We start from the raw sequence: 20,886 nt of genomic DNA, 5'->3' as shown, positions 1-20,886 counted from the left end.
ACTTTAAATTATAGTTTTAGCTTTATGAATTTAGCTTATAAATAACTTGTATTTAGATATGAATTTTTATACACTATTTATATTACTATATTTTGGAGTAGGAACTCTTCTTATGAATATTGTAAAACTAAGTCGAAGGTCACACTAGGGAGTTTGATTGAAACATGTTCATGAAAACAAAGGTTCCTAGGTCGAGTTTCACAGTAGAGTGATATCTTAAAGTTGCTGTAGTGGGGAACTCGATATATAAATACCTAAAAGTTTCAATGAAACCACTCTAGTTCTAGTGTGATCTTCGACTAATTGGCCTTAAGGCTTACTTTACAAAATGTTACAATAAAAAAAATAAAAAAAATCAGTCGTATAGTTTACATTGAATTGTGCAGACGTGTTTTTTTGTTCTTAGTAACTCCATTAACAAAACAAAAACAATAATTACAGATATTCCTGCTTGTTCTTCTTACAATTGAGAAGAGTAGAAGCAAATACAAAAATCAAGAAAAATTAAGAGACTGTGCGACGATGAAGTTGTTGCCTCGTCAGGGCATTACAACATGACTAAAAACCTAAAAAAATGATTCTCCCCAGAGAGATCAAAATTATTTTCTCCCTCTCCAAATAGTGGATCCTGATGATGACGATAACATAAATGATGATACAGTTATCGATAAAACGATTAAAGATAAAATTCCACCAATTACCATATTAAAATGCAAAGTGGAACAAGTGCATATTTCATGCAGAATCCTAAATATTTCTTCTTACTCAGTAAGAAAAACATCCATAGGATTAAAAATGTTCTTAACAAAGAAAGAAGATATGGAATTGATGTGCAATGCATTAAGTGAGCAATTCAGCATGGAGTTCTTCACATATCTTCCTAAACAAGAAAGGCCATACAAAGCTATTTTACTACAAATGGATAAAATGGATCCTAAAATTGTCAAAAAATATCTCATTGATATGGGACTTAAGTGCTTGGATGTTCAGTTGGTGATTAGAAAATCTAAGGATCGCCCATTTGAAAATATAATTTACGTGATATATTTCGAAAGAAAATCCATCACATTAAAAGAGTTGCGTCAAAATTATGCAGACATAAACAAACTGAGAGTCCATTGGGAATACCAAAAACCCAACAAAGGAAAAATTACCCAGTGCTACAACTGCCAAATGTTTGGACATGGATCCAATTGGGTTTAAAATATACTCTCATGCAATTTTCCTGGTGGAAGCTCTAACGCTGTGTTAAGAAATCGTTTCTTGATGCCAGTATGTTCCATATCCGCTTTGTGACCCAAAAAATCTTGTCGTTTTGTTCCATATGCATAAAGTCTGGCGTATGGAACAAAACAACTTTGAACTTTTTAGTTCCATATCCATGTCGTTTGGCGTATGGAACAAAAAGAGACAAAAACGAATTGTTCCGCACCAAAAATGATGGCGTTTGGAACAAAAAATTGCCCATTTTTTCATGTTACGGAAAAGTGTGGCGTATGGAACAAATTATTTTAAAGAAATTGGTTTAAAAACTGAAGAATAATAGTTTCTAAATCCAAATATTTTTGAATATTGTATTTTTATATGAAAACGAAAATTTATCAATCGTTTAAACAAAAAATCCCTAGTTTAAAGACAAAATTTTGATGTAAGTCCACAAAAATATACGCAAAAACGTCCATTCGACTGGAAGCTAACCGAATACAAAAATTGTATTATAAGAAAATCGCGTTTAAATGTTTTATGTTACCTTAGAAATGCAAAATATCAATCCGTTTTGTCCGATCGAAATTTTTACCACAAAAAATAGTGATAACTGGAGGAAATCCTTTAAATAAATGTTAAGGAAACCTATAATAATGGTCCTTATGGTATTTATGAGAAAAATAAATGTTTCATTTTAAGTCCTGATTTTTAAACTCCACAGTAGCACCTCATATAAGGGAGGTGGAACACGATTGATAAGAAGTGTTTTGTTTGAAATGTGACAAAACGTGTTCCATGTGACACAAACTGCCAAAAACATGAAAAAAAGATTCCATGGAACAATTCAGCAACTTTTTGCAATTATAAAAATTTGCCATAACTTCTAGACTATCACAGATATATGACTAAAATAAACTACTGATATTTTTATCCAGTTTGGCCTTAAACATTAACTTGAGTTTTTCTCGAATCAGGCAAATGGCTTATGGAACACTTAAGCATGACACCGACGATATGACAAACTTGAACACAACAACCTTCAGGTAGTCTTATCGCCAGAAAATTCATACATACCAGCTGATTCAAGAAGGCGCCCATCAAATTTGGATATCTTTCTTACAAACATCTCTCAAAATGTGGTTTCTATCAAGACCATAAATGATCTAAGTTCTGATCACTTACCAGTCATGTGTGAAGTTAATTTGAATATAAGAACTACGTCCGATATATACCTCGACTATAATAAGGCAAACTGGTCTCGTTGTAAACGTTTCATAAACGAGCATCTATCCACTCCTGATGATTATGTTTTATATGGAAATATAAATCAAATTGACTCTAATATTGCAACATTTACGGACACCATAAAAACTGCAATTGATTACAGTGTACCCAAACTTGAAAAAAGTATACACAATAAGATGATACGAAACTTTATTAAAGTTTTAATTCAACATAGAAACGTATACAAAAGAAATTTTAAAAGATTCAGAGATATTGGCGATAGAGTGAGTTGCTATGAACCGTTTAAATAAAAAATAAATCAAGAATTAATAACTTTTAGAAACAAGTCCTGGAATAAAATGCTTTCAGAATTACATCCATCTTCAAACCCCCTATGGAAAGTCTCCAAAATGTTAAGGATGAAAAAGAAAAATATTCCAACGTTGTCCTATAACAACAGCTGTTATTACTCCCAAGAGGACAATTGCGATATAATTGCAAAACATTTTCTCTATAACCATAACCTGACCAATAACCTTAGTGACGCTGCAACAATATCTGACGTCAACTCAAAAATTTTTGAAATTAATTAACAGAATACCAGCATTGAAAATGAGTTCCTTGTGAATTTGATGCAAGTGGAGGTCATATTAAAAAAATTGAAAACCAAAAAATCCCCTGGCATTGATAATATAAACAATCAATGTTTAAAAAACTTACCTAAAAAGGGGAAACAATACCTTAAATTCATTATAAACTCATGTCTCAAGTTTTCATACTTTCTTCTTGCTTGGAAATGTTCCAAAACCATACCATTGCTAAAGCCTAACAAACCACCTGACCATCCAGCGTCTTATAGGCCAATAAGTTTGTTATCATCCTTAAGTAAAATTTGGAAACAATCATTAAAGATAAAATATTGCATTTCATTGAAGTACATAATGTTCTCCCTCCCCAACAATACATAATACAGCACACCCAGTTTACAAAATTAAAAATATGGTAACGGAAAATTTTAATTCCGGAAAATCTACCGGAATGGTCCTGTTGGATATTAAAGCTCCATTTGATTCCGTTTGGCATGATGGCCTTATTTATAAATTGAGCAAACTAAAAGTTCCATTATCTCTCATCAAAATGATTCAAAGCTTTTTGAAAGAAAGATCCTTTAAAGTTTTTATTGGATCAACTTCATCAAATGAAATGAGTATTAACGCCGCATGCCCTCAAGGATCATGTTTATCTCCAATATTATACAACATCTTTACTTCTGATATTCCAACATTTAGTTGCTGCACAACCTCTATATTTGCTGATGATACTGCTATTCTTTGTGCTGATACATATTCAATAAACATTATTGAAAAATTGGAGACAGCATTATCAGTTCTAAATTCATATTTCCTTAAATGGAAAATACTTTTAAATCACGATAAAACTGATGCCATCTACTTCACCAGGAATAGGCCTATTCTCTCCAACAACTTTAATATTGAATGGAAGGAAAATGTTAAATATCTTGGAGTTCTACTTGACAGAAGATTGAACTTTAAATGTCATATTCCATACACTCAGTTTCCAGAACAAAATGATCATATTCAAATCGATTTTCCAACCCATAATGTTTTACTGTGTTCCAGTATGGTCTTCTTCAGCCAAATGTCACATAAAAAACTCCTTGGTTGTATTCAACAAACAGATTACACTAATTAACAGGGATTGTCATGGTACAGGATCGGATAAATATCCTGACAAGCAATTTTAAAGAAAGATGTCAAACATCACAATACCGCCACATCAATGACCTAATGTCATCGTACTTTTAAAACCCCGACACAAACTAAATTAAATTCATTGGGTTTTTATTTGCATTTTCCCAAAACACCATAATCAAATCACTTAAATATTATTACTAAATTATTAATAATGTAGTAGAACAGATATTTTTATATTTCTAAACTCTTGTTTTCCAAATGTTAAATGTAATTAATATTGTATATTATACGCAATAAACTGAAAAATTGAAATTGAAAAAAAAAAAAATAAATAAATAAATTTATGTTCAATTCTAATGTTCCAATCCATTCCTTTAAATGGATAATTTCAAGCAGGAAGGATATTTGTTACAAAAACGTTTGGGGTAGCTAAAAATTTAATTAAAAATGAAAGGCTACTTGAAACTTTTGTTTTTAAACTAAAAAAAGTTTTTTTTTTTTTTTTTAATTTACAAAATAATACACATTTTGTGCCATCTTCTCTCCATCGCGAAAAAGCTTTTCGCAACGTTCAGAATAGGAATAGTGTAGGAATTGGAAAATTTGATCCCATGGAAAATTGCTCCCATGTTCACAATAGGGCTGTCAGAATGAGAGGGGAGATGGGAAATGGAAAAATTTTATGTTTCTATTTTTATGTGGGAGAAGGAAAAAAACCCATCGCTCATGCGTTCAGAATAGAGCTGAATAAATTATTATAATCACAGTGCAACGCTCACATGTGCATACGCGTTTAAATACATCAGTTATTTGTATGCATAATGTTCAGCGTATGACCGTTGGTGCTATTATTCCCAATATAGCTGTATAAACTACCCTTTCAATGTTCATTCACTCAAAATAGATATTTGAAATGCGTATGAATATTTGTTTTTATTGGTGTTATCAATTTTACTGCACAGTTGGTCAGTTATCTGAAATGAAGTCTTGTTTTGTTCCGTCTATCAGTGCATGTTAATAATATGTTAGAATATGAGTGTGGGTGATAATATATGAAAAATAATTCCTAAAAAATTTCAATTTGAATATTATTACTAAAATAGGAACTGTACACAATAACGCTATCGAATGAACTTTCGTAATGTTATATTCGTCATAAAAAGGCTAATCGCATACTGAAATGCCAGATGATCCATCTATTTGCTTTAAAAGAAGTATGTATCAAAAAGGAAGGAATATTTTAATATATCCTTCGACTATTGTCTCTCTGACTACAACTTCCACTTGCTTTCACTCAGTCATCGTCTCCAGAAGTTGATAAAATATCATGCGGGAAGCCATAACCACGTTATAACCCACTTTAATATAGTTAGTAATATTTATGATATACAGTCATGCTCTGGCAACAAACCAATAACATGTGTAATACCAAATCATTGATGTTCCATGGTTGTGTGAGATATTTCATAGCTAAAGGTTTACCGAAAATGTTCTATGTTTACATGTATTTCTTGATAAGAAGAAACCCCATGAACTGTATAAACGGTTAGGGAAATGGACGTGTGACGATGTCAGAGAGAGATCAAACGCAATGAATAACTATAACAGTACATATAGCACAGTAACACCAACGGCAGAATCGACAATTAGTAGTAATGTTTTTGAATTGAGCTGGGGTACTGCCCTATGGGCTTTTACAAATGGTGTTTTGTTTGTTGTCATACTTGGCGGCAATGCCTTTACGATAATTGCTGTGCGCACTTGTCGCCGTTTACGCAGTTTGATCTCGAATTTATTTATACTATCACTTGCCGTTTCGGATTTTATTGTCGGTCTAACATTACCGTATCACTTGTCGTTTTATTTGACCACAACTCTCGGCAGTAAACATGGCTTGTGTCTGACTCGATTTTTTCTTATTATATTCGCTTGTTGCGTATCGATACTGACACTTATAACAATATCGGTCGATCGTTATATTGCTATAGTGTATGCGCTGCATTATAGAAGGTGAGTAGTTATTTGCAAAAATACGAAGTTATCCCCGATGTATAATTTTATTGGGATTCTTGTATTTAAATTTTCGATTTGTGCTATTAGTATATACCTATATCGGGACAATCTTAAATGCTCATGAATCATTGAAAATACTCATGTTCTCAATTGGCTGACGATTTTTTACAGTTTAAAACTGTTGAATTAATTTATTTACATTTTTATTAAACGGAACATTGGGACACCGAATTTTTAAACATCATTGCGACAATGAATGCGTTTGCACTTTAAATCGAAAACAGGCACAGTAATTTTGAAATGTGTTTTTAAAAATGTAAACCTTCAAATTATCCGCTTTCAGTAACCAATCAAAACCAATTTGTTTTTCTTTCTTTACAGATGTATGACGCGCAAAGTAGCTGCGTTTGTTATAACGTTTAATTGGTCCGTTGGAGCAACTGTAGCAGCCATACCCATGTTTTGGAATAATTGGAATACAGCATACCAATGTGAATTTGATGAAGTTCTACCACCTTGGTATATGGCTGGAATAATAACGCCATCATTCACAATTATATGGATACTAATGCTGCTAATGTACTGGCGGATAATGAAAGAAGCCTCTAAACAAGCTAATCAAATGCGGAATATCAGGCGCAAACGATCCTCCAATTTGCTACATCCCGATTGGAAATCCGTACAGGTATGTACACGTTACGAGGCTTATTAAAGTGGTGTTTACACTAGCCATAAATGTCATATGACACGAAATACAAACATTCCATATATACCCACACATACAATGTGGAGTCGTAATTTCATTGCATTTTTGCTGGTGTTGGCACAAAAAGTAAACGGCGTAAGGAAAATCCCCAATATTGCACAAATTAGCGACTTTATAACGATGGAAAATTTCATGTCAAATGTCATTGATAGATAGTGTAAACTACCACTAAGCAGAAAATAAACTAATCTAACCTTTATTGCAGGTGGTAATTTTCATTATGGGTTGCTTTTCGTTATGCTGGTTGCCGTATTTCATCGTTGCTTGTGCCCAGATTTTTGAGATCTACAAGACAACACCTCTTCTATATAAATCAGCATTCTCATTAGCCATGACGAACTCTGCACTAAATCCACTTATTTATTCATGGAAAAATTCAAATTTTAGGAGAGCTTTTGTACAACTGATGCATTGTAAATCCCCGAACTGCCACAAGAAACCATCAATCGATGTCTATAAGGACACACGGTTTTCAATATCAAGTGCAGCAATGGTAACGAGAGAGTTTACACCCGAAGGAGTTCTTGGGAAATACCAGTGCAATGATGTTCAACTACAAACAATTTATACTGTGTCATCTTCGTCCACGGATAATGCTACAATATAGAATGTAATAATAAAAATACAAAATGCTTACCTCAGTTCCTATCAAGCCGAGTGCAGCTCTCAAATTTTGTGTCAAACGAAAAGGTACTTTCTCGGGAACTCTTAACGTTTTGCCTTTTTCGAAACAAACGTTATAGTCAATATGAACAATTTCGCCCGTGTCAAGCTTTATTAGGATATTGTCCAAATGCCGGTCGCCGAGACCTATCACATAGCCAATAATAGACATTACAGCCAATGATGTGGTATAACGACGAACCGATTTGCGCCAATCCACTGCATTGCTGGAATAGCACCAAATTTCCTTTGCCAACAGATCATTTGGTGTTTCTGCGCTCAGTTCGCGTAAAACTTGTTTCAATACATGTATCGGCCATTGCTTCCGTGAATCAGAAATTTTCAGATTTCGTTCGGCCAAGAGTGGTGTTAATTTGTTGTAAAATAATTCCGAAGGCCGTGTCGTGCCAAGGCAGGGACTTTGAACTGCAGTCTCATTGGATTTGAAAGATTGACGTTCTTTTTGCTGCTGTTTTAAAAGTGCTTCTCGTTGTTGCCATTTTTTGTATATCGCGAAAAGTGGCGTACAATTGTCTACCCAACTAATAAGGCCCGATTGCGGGCCCAACGGTATTACTGAATAATGGTGGGCTCTGAAACAATCGGTGTCACTTGATGTTTTTGAATAATTGGATCGAATCATCATGGAATTGGAGATTGAAAGAAATTGCATAATGCGTTCATCCAAATGCAGGTCCTCCTGACCTTTAAATAAGTATGTATAATTATGACCGTTACTTCCACAAAAAGACAATTTTTTTGGCTTCGTTTTTGTGGGAAGTACGAAAACAGTACTCTCCACGGACTTGATGTAGACAGCGGATTTTTCATATGTGTCTACACCAGGCATCGCTATGCTTGTGTTTCGCATATTGGCCAAAACGGGACTTACGTCGTACACCCTCATGGTTGAGGAGTTGCCTCTAAGCGGTTTCTGTTGGAATGTGTTATACAACTGTTTTATTCGTTGCCAATACTCATAAGGTTTCGTGGGATCCTTGGGAGTTTCCAATTCCTTAAGTACCGTATCTATATGGGATTTGAATCTTTCCTTAAAACTGCGTTCGTAATTCGTTTCTGCATCCTTTTCCGTCACGGAAGCAATTTTCTTAAAGTCTGACAATAAGTGCTGCCTAAAAATATCGTATTTTGGTAACATCTCTTCCAGGTTTGCCGTTTTTTTGGATTCAGCGTCTAGCGAATTGTACAACTGAGAATATTCGGCATACAGCTGGGCCAAACTATGAATCCAATATTCTTCCCATAACAGAGTAACGCGTCTCAATTCCTTGACGAGCATCTGTACCTGCAACACCATATCTGGACACTGACTTGAAAGGGAATTCAGAAGTACCATAAAACAATTGCTTAGTTGTAATTGATTATTCTCAATGGTATTTTCACCACAGTGTTTAAGTTCTTGTTGGGCTCCTACAACCGCTGGAAATATAATTAGCTGTGGCTGGTTGACGGCTAAACGACATAGTAAATCGGATACACTACGCCGAACATAGTTTTCATGGTGGTTTAGTCTGCTAAATAACTGTGGGACAATAACTTTCCAAGGTCTTAGTGGCGTATTCCGCAGACCTTCTTCCAATACATCCTAAAATTAAAAGAAATTATAGTAAATTATAAAAATGTATCACAGTGTATTTTAAGCAGACGTAATACCTGCAGGCCTTGAGCATGCTTTACTATTAGACGCAGCAGTCGTAAAGTTGTCGTCACAAAAGTACAGTCTTCCACCTCAGAACTAATTGCGGTTTTCTTTTGCGATACAGCGTCACTTTGAATTGCCAAATATTTAAAATAAGCCCGTGTAGCTTCCTCATAAAACCCATACACCCCTTTGTGCTCCTGACGCCATAGGGATATAATAGCATTCAATTGTTCGGTAGATATATTGCACAACATCTTTAATTCTCTCTCCAGAATTTCAGTGGGATTATAAGCTCCATCTACATATACCTCATTCTCGACATTATCGTCGTTCATAATATTGATGATGTGCATATTCAAAAAGTTGACAATTTGCTTGACAATTTCATTGTCAATGTTGTCGCCAAGGATATTTTGTATGGCCACATGGTTGCGGTTTAGATCCTGGTGATCACCACTCCCAGATGTTTCCATTAATTTCTTTCCCCATCGATAACACCAATTGCCAAATGAGAACCAAGCTTCGCCGCAGCTATCCTTAGATAAAATACTCCCATTCAAAAGTTTACCGATGGCATATTCAGACGTTGGTAATTTCTTTTCGGAGCTGGAGCAGAACCCCACATCCGGAAGTAGATTCTGCAGCTTTTGAAATTGTTTGCCGTAAGCGATGTTATGATTGTGCAGTCGATATGAACCCATCCAATCACACATTGTTAACAAAATGTTGGATATGGTGTTAGGTAAGTAGGACGGTGGCGACCCACTTTTTTCCATTATTTGAATACAACAAACCGAGGCCAATTCCAATGAATCTGCTATTGAGTTATTTTGAGTGTGTACGTTTTTGATAAGTTCCTCTACGCCACTTACAACATCCAAGTCGGTAAAATCCAAAATTAAATCATTTGTTTTCAAATCTTGTACAATTTGTTTAAGCGGCTTATCGATACCTTTTAACCGAAAAAATTGTTCCAACAACGACTGACTGTACGTCAAATTAGTATCCAATCTTGAGTTGTGCACCACACCGAGCAAAAGTGGTAGATTGTGTTTAAGCATTTGCTTGTCAACCACAAGCGACCAACATAGAATTTTATTTTTTAGCTCAGTTGGAATAGGTGTGGGGTTAGTGGTGTGGAATACAATGTTGTCATTTAATTCCATTTTGTTAGAGACATGGTTAAGGAGTAATATTTCATTCAACAGATTTAGGCTAGTTCCCGGCTCGTGACTATTGGATACATTGTGATGTAGCGCCTGATATAAACAATCCCTAAAATGCTCAAACCATGATATATTACTACCGCCAACACAAAATGATCTAGTCAGGCAAGCATCACGCAATTTACTAACAATTTCGTAGCAAGAAAAACTATTCATCTGATTTGGTGGTTCAACAATTTTAACATCTTCATCCCACTCAGTCATCCTCCATATGGCTTGTGTGGCATTTTCATGTTTGAGTGCATTTTCATAGATCGCATCCATGTACTGTAAGTGTGTTTGGGAGTATGATAAACCATTGGATGACTTTAATATATCGGTCCATTTTCCAGTGTTATACAAACAATCTGTTAGTTGCCTCTCGATGAATTCTTTGGTGAACGTATCTATTGTAGTGGTATTATCGTTGAGAAAACTCAAATATCCAGAAGCTGCTTTCTCCAGGTGACCTGAGGAGTGATCAGCAACGCACTGAATCCATTCAAACCCTTTGCAGTGTTTCGACTTTAGCCATAGCAACAATCCGTTTAGAGTTTCTGTTTCTCTGCAGTTAAAAAGTGCCCATGCCATCATAGTAACCGTGCGGTCCAAATATCCCCGATTAGTGAATATGGAATCGTTCTCTAGAATACTCTGCAATAAAAAATAAATGATTGGATAAGTGTTTTTAATGTGTACATCACAGTTAAAATTTTAATATGTTTGGGTTTTTGTAGATGTAGGGATTGAACATTGAATTTTATTATGCGCAGATGGTCTTAGTAACCCGGCGCCTTAATTTGTATATTTTATAAAATAATTTCAATTCAATTCAATTTATTTTCATAAATGGGAACCTAGCCCATAGGGCCAAGAGCGGTTCCAAAAGCTACAAAACATACACTACTCCAAAAGCTTAAAACTAACAATACATTAAATTTAATAGTCTTAAAATTCATTAAAATTCATTAACAGGATGTAATTAAAGAAAATATAAAATATGTTGAAAATAAATAAATCATAGACTAATTAATCGTATAGACAGAGAAAGTTGTAGTGTGCTTGTTTGTTGTAGATGGCGCCCTTCCATTCAATATGCTCTCGATATCCTGAAGTTGTCACTCAAATATGTCGTGTAGTAGCCCCATAGACAAAATAATCTATAGATAGAGAATTGTAATGTGTTTATTTTTTATAGATGTTGCCCTTCCACTCAATATGCTCTCGATATGCTGTGGTTTTCACTCAAATATGTCGTGTAGTAGCTCAATGTTAAAAAAAAATTACCACTAACGCCATCTAACTATTACAGAGCATACTAAGTAACATGCTGAGAACAATTCTTCGTCTACACCTTCATTAGTCTATGATACACTTATGCCAAGTTTACACTTACGCTCCAAAAACCACAGGATTTCACGAAATCCTGAAATACACCCCGGTGTTTATACTTATTTTTTTGTTGATTTCAAACATATTACAATTATCAAGGTAGATATGCATCTACGCAGCTGATCGAACATGAATTTTCAAAACAAGATGTTGTAAATTGAATTAGTCATCAAAAAAATACGACAATATAGAACTTTACTGCTTTATTTAGAAAATTATCGTAAAATTATCTATATATCGTATTAAATGGTTATAATACTAACAAATAAACAAATAAAAAATGATTTTATCGTTGAGACATCATAATAAATTTTGGTTGTGTTCAGAACGTGCAAAATATTACTACTTGCCGTAGTTTCCCGTTTAGTGCTACAAATGCTTTCCCGTACTCCGAAATCTAGCAAGACTTGCACTTCTCCTTAAACGAAAATAGCGCTGAATAACAAATACCCTTTTCTCTTGTTTTCTGCTACACAAATTTGGCATAGTAGAAACTAGCAGCATGTTTATTGGCATCTGAATATGATAGCTGATACGTTGATTTTGACATTTCTGCTGGAGTTTTTGCAATTTCCGTCATTTTTCCGTTCCCGTATTTTTTAAGAAATTTGTATCGGAAAGCAATTTTTGACAATTCGCTCTTTTTTTTAACATTGCCGTTAAAAAAGTACGGTAACACAATGGAACATATCATTGTAACAAAGTAACTTAATATTTTTTTCACATTGTTTACACATTTATATAATAAAATTTTTTGTTGCAGCAATTGACCATCTACCTTGTTTATTGTTTTACGTGAAAAGTGTTGCAACTTTTGGTACTATTTTAGACAAAAACATGGGTACTGTGATTTCGATGTTGATTTCGCTGAAATCGCGAAATGAGATGATTTCATTTTTGTATGCGAAATCATGATAAATTTTGCTTGATTCCGCGCGAAATCACGAAACGCCTTCGAAATCACGAAACGACGCCGAATGTAAACCATGCATTAAACGATGATTACACATGGAAGTTGTGTATATACATAGTCCCAATTTACATTAGGCGAGTTTACTTGCGGCTAGTGTTGGGCAATCTCGTTCATTGAGCGGATCGATCTTTTTCATTCCGTTCACCAAAAAGATCCGGGTCGTTTACTTCGTTCGTTGGCTCTTTTTCGTTCAACAATACATTTGACTTTATTGTTTTCTTTTGAAGTCGTTCGTTCTCTGCTGCATATGACTCTGTCGTTCTTTTCACCGAATCGTTCTTTTGAAAATGTTCGTTCACGTTGATGACACATTGTGTGCTAATGGGGGTGATTTCTTGTTCTGAACGTAGTGGTGGTGGTTTTGACATGAAAGAACCAGATGAACGAATGATGCAAAAGAAAGATATGACCGAGATGTGCTACTGAACGAGTTGAGTTACTGAGCGAGAGTAGCTCTCTGAATCATTGTTTGTTTTGTGTGGAAATTTGCGCTGTTTGCGCTAACGTAGCGTTTGTTTAGAGTTTGACTGCAAAACCAATGCTGCTAATTTTGTAAGCAGCAATGACTCGTCCATCGGGGATCTAATGAACGATATAAAAGAATGGGCTGGATACGGATCCGTTCGTTCTTTTCACGGAATCGTTCCTTTGAGCCGGTTCGTTCATGAACGACGCAACTCTACTTGCGGCAATTGTCAGTTTGTTGGTGAGAGAGGGTGTTGAGAGGCAAAGGGTTACCATATGCCTCAACTCTCTCTCCATCAAACTGACAATTGCCGCAAGTAAACTCGCCTAATGTAAATTGGGACATATTATAGTGAAACTTGAATTTTTTCCGAACTGACACCTACAGCTCAAAGTACTTGACTTTAAAGTTGGCGTGGCAGTGAATATGTAAAGGGTGTTTTTTTAAGCCAGATAGAACTTTAAATTGTAAAAAGTAACACAAAAAATTAAATTTTGATGAAACTTTTTTTTTATTTGTTTCAGTATACTCTGACAAATCATTATGAACAGACTCACGCTTGAACAACGCTACGAAATTATCCAAATTTATTTTGAAAATCAGTCGTCGATTCGCGCAACTTATAGACGACTTTGTCATTTGTATGGCATATGGCGATGAGGCGCATTTTTGGCTTAACGGGTTTGTTAATAAGCAAAATTGCCGCATATGGAGTGAGACCAATCCACAAGAGACCCTACAGACTCCATTACAACCAGAAAAATGCACCGTATGTTGCGGTTTTCACGCTGGTGGCATCATCGGACCTTATTTCTTCAAAAATGAGGCCGGAGCTCGTGTTACGGTCTATGGAGATCGTTACCGCATCATGATCAATGATTTTTTGTTTGAAAATATGGATGACATTGATCCGGAGGAGATGTGGTTTCAACAGGATGGCGCTACGTGCCATACGGCGAACGCAACCATCGACTTATTGAAATCAAAATTTGGCGATAAGTTGATTTCGAGAAGTGGACCTGTCAATTGGCCTCCAAGGTCGTGCGATTTGACACCTCTCGATTATTTCCTGTGGGGCTACGTGAAGTCACTGGTTTATGCTGATAAACCAGCAACAATTGATGCCTTGGAGGTCAGCATTGTTCGTGTTATTCGTGACATACGGCCAGCAGTGCTCGAAAAAGTGGCCAAAAATTGGACGTCCAGAATGCACTTCGTCAAGAACAGCCGCGGTGCCCATATGCCCGAAATCATTTTCAAATGTTAATGTCACGTATTGATCTTTCGAATAAAAAAAAATTTTGATTACAATTTAATTTTTTGTGTTATTTTTTACAATTTCAAGTTCTATCGGACTTAAAAAACACCCTTTATAACCCCCGTTAACGCTTGCAAGTGGCACTTCGAAAAATACCAATACACTCACATATGTTTACCCAGCAAACCAAATGTCGGATGTCCGACACATCTGAACAATTTCGGAAGCAAAATCGTTAAGATTTCTAAAGATGTCAAAATGAACCTATCCAAATATGTTGAAAGCTTCTGCTCGGCCAAAATTGTCTGACAGAAAAACAAATGAGCTAGAAATTAAGACTACGAAAATATTGAATATTACGTAAAATCTTTCTTATTTTACTAAAAACATATAACATATAAAAAACATATGTATATAGTCATGAATATTTCCCTCTGAATTTTTCATACGGAAAATAATTTTAAAAAGTAAAATTCTTTTAAATCAATATTTGTTAAAATTTGAAAACAACTAGATTCGCTTCATGATGGTGTATTTTAGTCGAATCGACGAAAATATTCCTTTTTTGGGCATAAATATGGAAATGAAAAATTGCGAAATTGGGGAAAGGGAACAAATTCCGCACGGAATTTTTATTCATGATTGCACTGATAACCATATTTTAATACCCTAAGGGTATTATGACTTAGAGAATGAGTTTGCAACATGCAAAAGGAAACGAAATAGACCCACAGTTCCTTTTGATGATCTGCATAGATTCGCAATGTCTTTTTGAAAACAAAGTACAGGTCACATTTATTGACCAATTGGCATACAAATTGGCCCTAGGGCGATCCCTATTTATTTTGGTAAGAATCGATTCAGATTTGGATATTGCTCCCATAGGGTAAGTGCACCAGTAGTCGGCACTTTAAGGATTCTCGTATCTTCAGCCGTATGTCATTCCGAGCCTAAATATCCAATCAAATTAAATTTAAGTTGTTATGATTCGTTATTTTGTGTAGTTTTAGATTATATAAAAAATGTTTTTGATTATTTCTGTTCAGCAGGCAAAAAATGCAATTTTAGTGGAATACTGCTTTTTTACCAGTAGTCGGCACCATTCCCCAATAGTCGGCATGATATGATCCAGTAGTCGGCATGTTATATTTAAATAAAGAAAAAATGAATACTTTACATTTTTTCTTAAATATTTGAAAGAACTATATCTTAAGCATTAGTTATTTATACATTTCTTGTTTATGACATACGTTTCTATTGATTTTACTTCAAAAAATAAACATATTGTATAAATAAATTAGTTCGTACCAGTAGTCGGCATCTATTACCCAGTTGTCGGCACCCCGCAACGTACGTACTTCAAATCATGGCTAATATTGCTTAAAATCGCTAAAGTTCCTTTCAAATTGAAACTATTTTTCTATTAATTAGCCTTTAAAGTATTTGTTTAGTATTTTTTATAATTTTTAGCTAAAAGTAATCGATAAAAATCAATGTTTATAACCCCATGCCGACTTCAGGCAAATTTTTTATTTTTTGTCCCTAAAGTCGGCATCAGAAAAAATTGCACAATTATAAATATTTTTAAAAAATTTCTTTTTCTGAAGTGTTCTTTTAACTGTTCTCTACCTATATAACAAAAATGTTGCGGAAATTTTCTTCATTTTAAAATAATTACAGAGCTTATAAGTTTAACATCTCCACAATTTTTTTCTTAAGAAACATGCACTTTCGGTTGTGGTGAAAAACCCTCACTGACAAAAACTTAAATTTCGATATAATGATTGGTCCTAGCTCAATGAAATTTTATATAAAGTTAGCTGACAATATTGTTGAAGAATCTTAAGGATTATTTTCCTAGTTTGTTTTTTCATTTTTAGTTATTTGAGTTCAAATTCAAAAGGTGCCGACTACTGGTACATGCCGACATTAGGTGCACTTACCCTATATACAGTATAATCTCGATAATCCGTACACCACAGGTTTCGACGGTGTCCGAATTATCAAATTGTCCGTAATGAAAAAAATACCCTCAAAACGTCTAGATCCAAAATTTGAGTCCAATCGGATAAGAAATAAAAAACATGCTAAAATCCGATGTCTACTAATTAGCACTTTTTCTTCATCTATGTATCAGCAATCATCGAAAATATTTTTTGGATTTTTTTTTAATGGAAAACTTGATTTTAAAAATTAATGCATACAACATACCTCTGAATATCTTATAACCAGTTCAGATTCCATAGAGTGTAGGGCTATTAAATTCACAGCTGTTCGTATTCTTTTAAACCACTCTGCGCATGTTGAAGCGTTGACACGAAAAAATGTTTTAGCTGGTTTCTCCGCAGGAAACATTGCATAGGCCGTGCCCTCTGCCGCATTGTAAATATGCTTTTCTAGATTTTCCAAAAATCCCAACAACATGCGACAACTTTCTTGCATTTTCATAACATTTTCAATAGATTTAGCATCATCAGGGAAACTGTCTTTTTCGGCCAAAAATCGAGCATACTTCATAATAATGGCTTCTATTGCTAGAAAAGTCTCCTGAGGTTTTCCCAAAGTTGTTCGAAGTTTCTGTTGCACACAATAACGGGCAGCCTCGTACTGCAAGTGAGCATTTAGAAGATATATGTTCTCCTGTACGTGTTCCAGATATTGGGATACATTTTCCTTTTGCAAATAAACAAAACTTTTCTCAGTAAATAGTTGGTACAAAGCTGTGTTGTTGCTGTTATGTAGTGATGAGGGTTCCAAGGATTCAATAAAAGTTTTAAAACATTTAGCTCGCAGGCCACTGTACGCTCCAGTCGCTTTATACCAATGAAATAATTTCTTAAGTCTATCCTTATGTTTGACCAAAGAAGCGTTATCTCCGAGATTTGGTCTAAGTGAAATGTCAAGAGGTAGAACAGCTAATAATTCACAGCATGGCACGAGTAACTCTTTGTCAGTGCCTTCCATTAGGCTGAAGACGACTTCTGCAACAATCGACAGAATAAATGCAGGCATTTTCGGATATTCTACAATTGTTCGTAAATGCGGTAAACACAATTTAGGTTTCTTTTTGGCAAACAATGTCGTGTTTTCACACATTTCCAAGAAATCATTGTTTTCCACAAGGATGGCGTAATTGTCCTTACATTCTAACATAAGTTGTTCGAACCAATTGAGAAGTTCGTTTGATGTATACCAACGCATTATGCTGGCTAAGAACTTTAATATAATATTGAAATTCTCTGAGGCGGGAGAGTCTTGGTGTTGCACTAGCAAGCGTGATGACTGCCGAAAATTATAGTTTTTCGATGAATGTTCGACAATAACTGACAACAGTGCATGGTGTAATGCAGGATACTTGGTCCACAACGCTTCGTTTGCTGCTTGGCAATTGTTTATTAGCAGTTCCAAAATAGACGGATTCAGAGCGTACATTCCTATAATTGAAGATGTCTGACATGCCATGACAGACAGTGCGGCTAGGTAGAAACTAAGTAATAGTTCACATTTTAAACATTGGCTCTTAGATGGGCTGCGGTAGCCTTTTAAGTATCCCACAACTTCGTTGACATCCTTTAAAATATGACGATAAGCTTCTTGCAATAGGGGCACATTTTTAATGTTCAGAATTTCGTGGTATATCTTAAGCAGCAGTTTGTATGACTTGAAACTGCAATTTAGTTTCAAATCCTGTAGGCATCGATTTTCTTTACTCATGACCAGGGAAACAAAACTAAGAGGCAATTGGGTTCGGTACTGGCGAACAATATTTAGTACCATATATAAAAAACTGGCCACCTGATTCTCATTGAAAGCCGAAAGGTGAGCCAGTTGAAGTTCAATAACTCTTTCCAAATCGCACAAGTTCTCAACACTTTTATCATACGTAGAAATTACGCAGTAGAATTCATTCAGATTTATGATAGTATCTTCGCTAATCAGAGCGACAACCTGAAAGCACTGCTTTGTCACTTTGTTTACAACGTTCCTGGCTTCATGGAGCAAGTTGGCTGAAGTTGAGAAATTGTTGAGAGCAAATCCTCTTGACACCATTGCCTTGATGATTGATGTAAATGCTCCTATAAATGCACCAACTCGTGCTTCTGTCTGCTGTTTAGACTTCATTGTAATGTTTTCTGCAAGTATTTCATCACCACACGCTTCGATATCCTCTATAAATTGCCCCAATAAACCAAAGGTAAAATCCATTTCGCTTAAAAAATACTCAGCCAACTGCTGCAAAACTTTCGCACAATGCCTCTTTAAATAGGCGGTTTGCTCAATTTCCAAGTGCCATCCAATAATAATGTCGACAATGTCTGTAAAGTGTCTTATGAACGATTGTTTATAGTGTCTCGAGAGTTCGCTTATGGTTTCACTAATTGCTATGAAGTTTTCACCAATTTCTGCATTTTCCAAATATTCTTTCAGAAGACTTAGAAGTCTTTCACTGTAGGGTTTCAAATCCAAGTTTACAGCATCGCAGCTAAAATTTTTAAAAACAAACACTTTTTATGAACGAACCTCTATAGTAAAACATTACCTGTGTGTCCTTACCTAATAGTTGTTCTGAGAGCCGTCATTAGATATCTCCGGAGGCATTTGTTATTTGCGTAGGTTTTAGTTAAATTGTTTTTGTATACAACGAAGTCGTAGCGATTTATGTATCCCATAATACCCAAAATGATGCTAGCATTCTCCAAACATTCTGCTGGACATTTTCGAAGAACAGTAATCATATTGTCAAATAAAATTTCAAACGAACGACAAATGTAGGAAGCATTGGAAGCGTTTCGAACAGCCGCATCAAGTTTATTGCAAAGATCAATAGCCGCTTTTCGATTTGTTTCTGCCATTAGTCGCCTCAATATTTTAGATATACGCAAGTCTTCCGACAGCATAGCTATTTGTTGTCCGTACCTATTGAACTTGTTGCTGTGTTCATAAAGACTTGAACTGTTACTGTTAGCTCCGACAGAATGGTTTTGCGCTACAGAAGACACGTGTACAATAGTTTATCTTATAGACAAACCAATATAAGTGATACTAACCTTCTGAAGCCATGTCCCATGTCTCGTCGATCATATCCTCTGAATCATGAATATTAAAATTCCTAAGGCCATTCAAAGCGTCGTCCCGTTCAGAATCTGATGGCTGAAGAAGATTAAGATTCCTGTGAGCAGACATCATATGGCCGGAATCAATCAATTGATGAGATGCACAGCTTTCATCAATGTCCGTATCCATCGTTCTTAATAGCCATACATAGATTTTAAAATATATAAAGCTAAATCTATCATGATAAAATGAAACTTTTTCAACACTTTTTTGTTCTTTTCCTCCTTCTTTCAGGCGAGTGTTGCCAGACTTAGAAACTAGGAAAGGAATCAAAACAAAGTGTCGACGAAAGTTAGAAGCAGAAGGAATGTGGATAACAGTTGATGTACTGATAATTTGAATTTCAAAGATATCACAATGAAAAAGGTAGATGCATAAGCGCAGCTGATCGAACATGAATTTTCAAAACAATTTATTGTAAATTGTTTTAATCGTCAAAAATATACGACAATATAGAACTTTACAACTTTATTTGGAAAATTATCGTAAAATTAGCTATATATCGTATTTATTGTGTATAGTACTAACAAATGAAAAAATAAAAAATTATTTTATGGTTGAGACATCATAATAATAAATTTTGATATATAAAATTTTTGCTCAGTAGTGGGATTCTGTAACTTTTTTTTTCTACCGAACCGATATTGATAATTAACGAATATTTTCGGTTGAATTACCGAAAGTGCTATTCTGTATTTCAATTTATCGATACAAAAATTTTACCGACGAATATCGGTAGAATGACGGAGTTTTAAAGAAGATGCGGGTCATTTCAAAATGCAATGAAAAAAAATCACACTTTAAACGACATAATGCTTATTCAAAATTAACATAATTCAAAATTCTAATGAAATTATTTAAATCACAATTGAATATAAAATGATTATTTTTCAAATTACATGTAGAAAAATTCAAACTAAAAATTAAAAATCGTAGTTAAAACTATAAATGTACGTTTACATATAACTATATTTATTTTATTTTTTTATTTATTCCAGTGGATTTTTATTGTCAAATCCACGTACATATATATTCACATAACCCGACAAGTTATAATGTAAACGTGGTGTAATATTCGACAAATTGGTTGAATTGTTGTTTGTTTTCAGAATTTTTATGATGTGGAGGGGTATTTTTAATAAGATCGAATATAGAGTGAAAAAGAAGATGTATAATTGTAACATTTAATATGTGTATTTTGAACAGAATTTTTAAAATTTTTTTATT

The 20,886-nt window shown here is 34.6% G+C and overlaps 2 protein-coding genes across 2 annotated transcripts in view; one reads left to right on the top strand and one right to left on the bottom strand.

Annotated features, from left to right (window-relative positions):
* Nucleotides 1-19,905, bottom strand: part of nonC (serine/threonine-protein kinase Smg1) — a 45,111-nt gene extending 25,206 nt beyond the window's left edge. The window contains exons 1-5 of the mRNA XM_073978391.1: nucleotides 19,593-19,905; nucleotides 19,099-19,531; nucleotides 16,756-19,027; nucleotides 9,262-11,109; nucleotides 7,562-9,193 (exon numbers count right to left, since the gene is read on the bottom strand). Of these exons, the coding sequence (XP_073834492.1) occupies nucleotides 7,562-9,193; nucleotides 9,262-11,109; nucleotides 16,756-19,027; nucleotides 19,099-19,531; nucleotides 19,593-19,788 (6,381 nt within the window). The 5' untranslated portion in view covers nucleotides 19,789-19,905. The remainder of the gene's footprint in view (nucleotides 1-7,561; nucleotides 9,194-9,261; nucleotides 11,110-16,755; nucleotides 19,028-19,098; nucleotides 19,532-19,592) is intronic.
* On the top strand, nucleotides 5,595-7,551 carry mAChR-C (muscarinic Acetylcholine Receptor, C-type). Its single transcript, XM_073978393.1, has 3 exons — nucleotides 5,595-6,155; nucleotides 6,540-6,843; nucleotides 7,130-7,551. The coding sequence occupies exons 1-3, from the start codon at nucleotides 5,737-5,739 to the stop codon at nucleotides 7,529-7,531; spliced, it is 1,125 nt and encodes a 374-aa protein (XP_073834494.1). The 5' UTR covers nucleotides 5,595-5,736; the 3' UTR covers nucleotides 7,532-7,551.
* Nucleotides 19,906-20,886: the final 981 nt, after the last annotated feature.

This window comes from Musca autumnalis, unplaced genomic scaffold, assembly GCF_047663935.1.
Source record: "Musca autumnalis isolate F117 unplaced genomic scaffold, ASM4766393v1 scaffold_3, whole genome shotgun sequence".
NCBI classification, from domain to species: domain Eukaryota; kingdom Metazoa; phylum Arthropoda; class Insecta; order Diptera; family Muscidae; genus Musca; species Musca autumnalis.
Note: the sequence above shows the minus strand (reverse complement) of the source record. Positions and strands in the feature narration are given on the sequence as shown.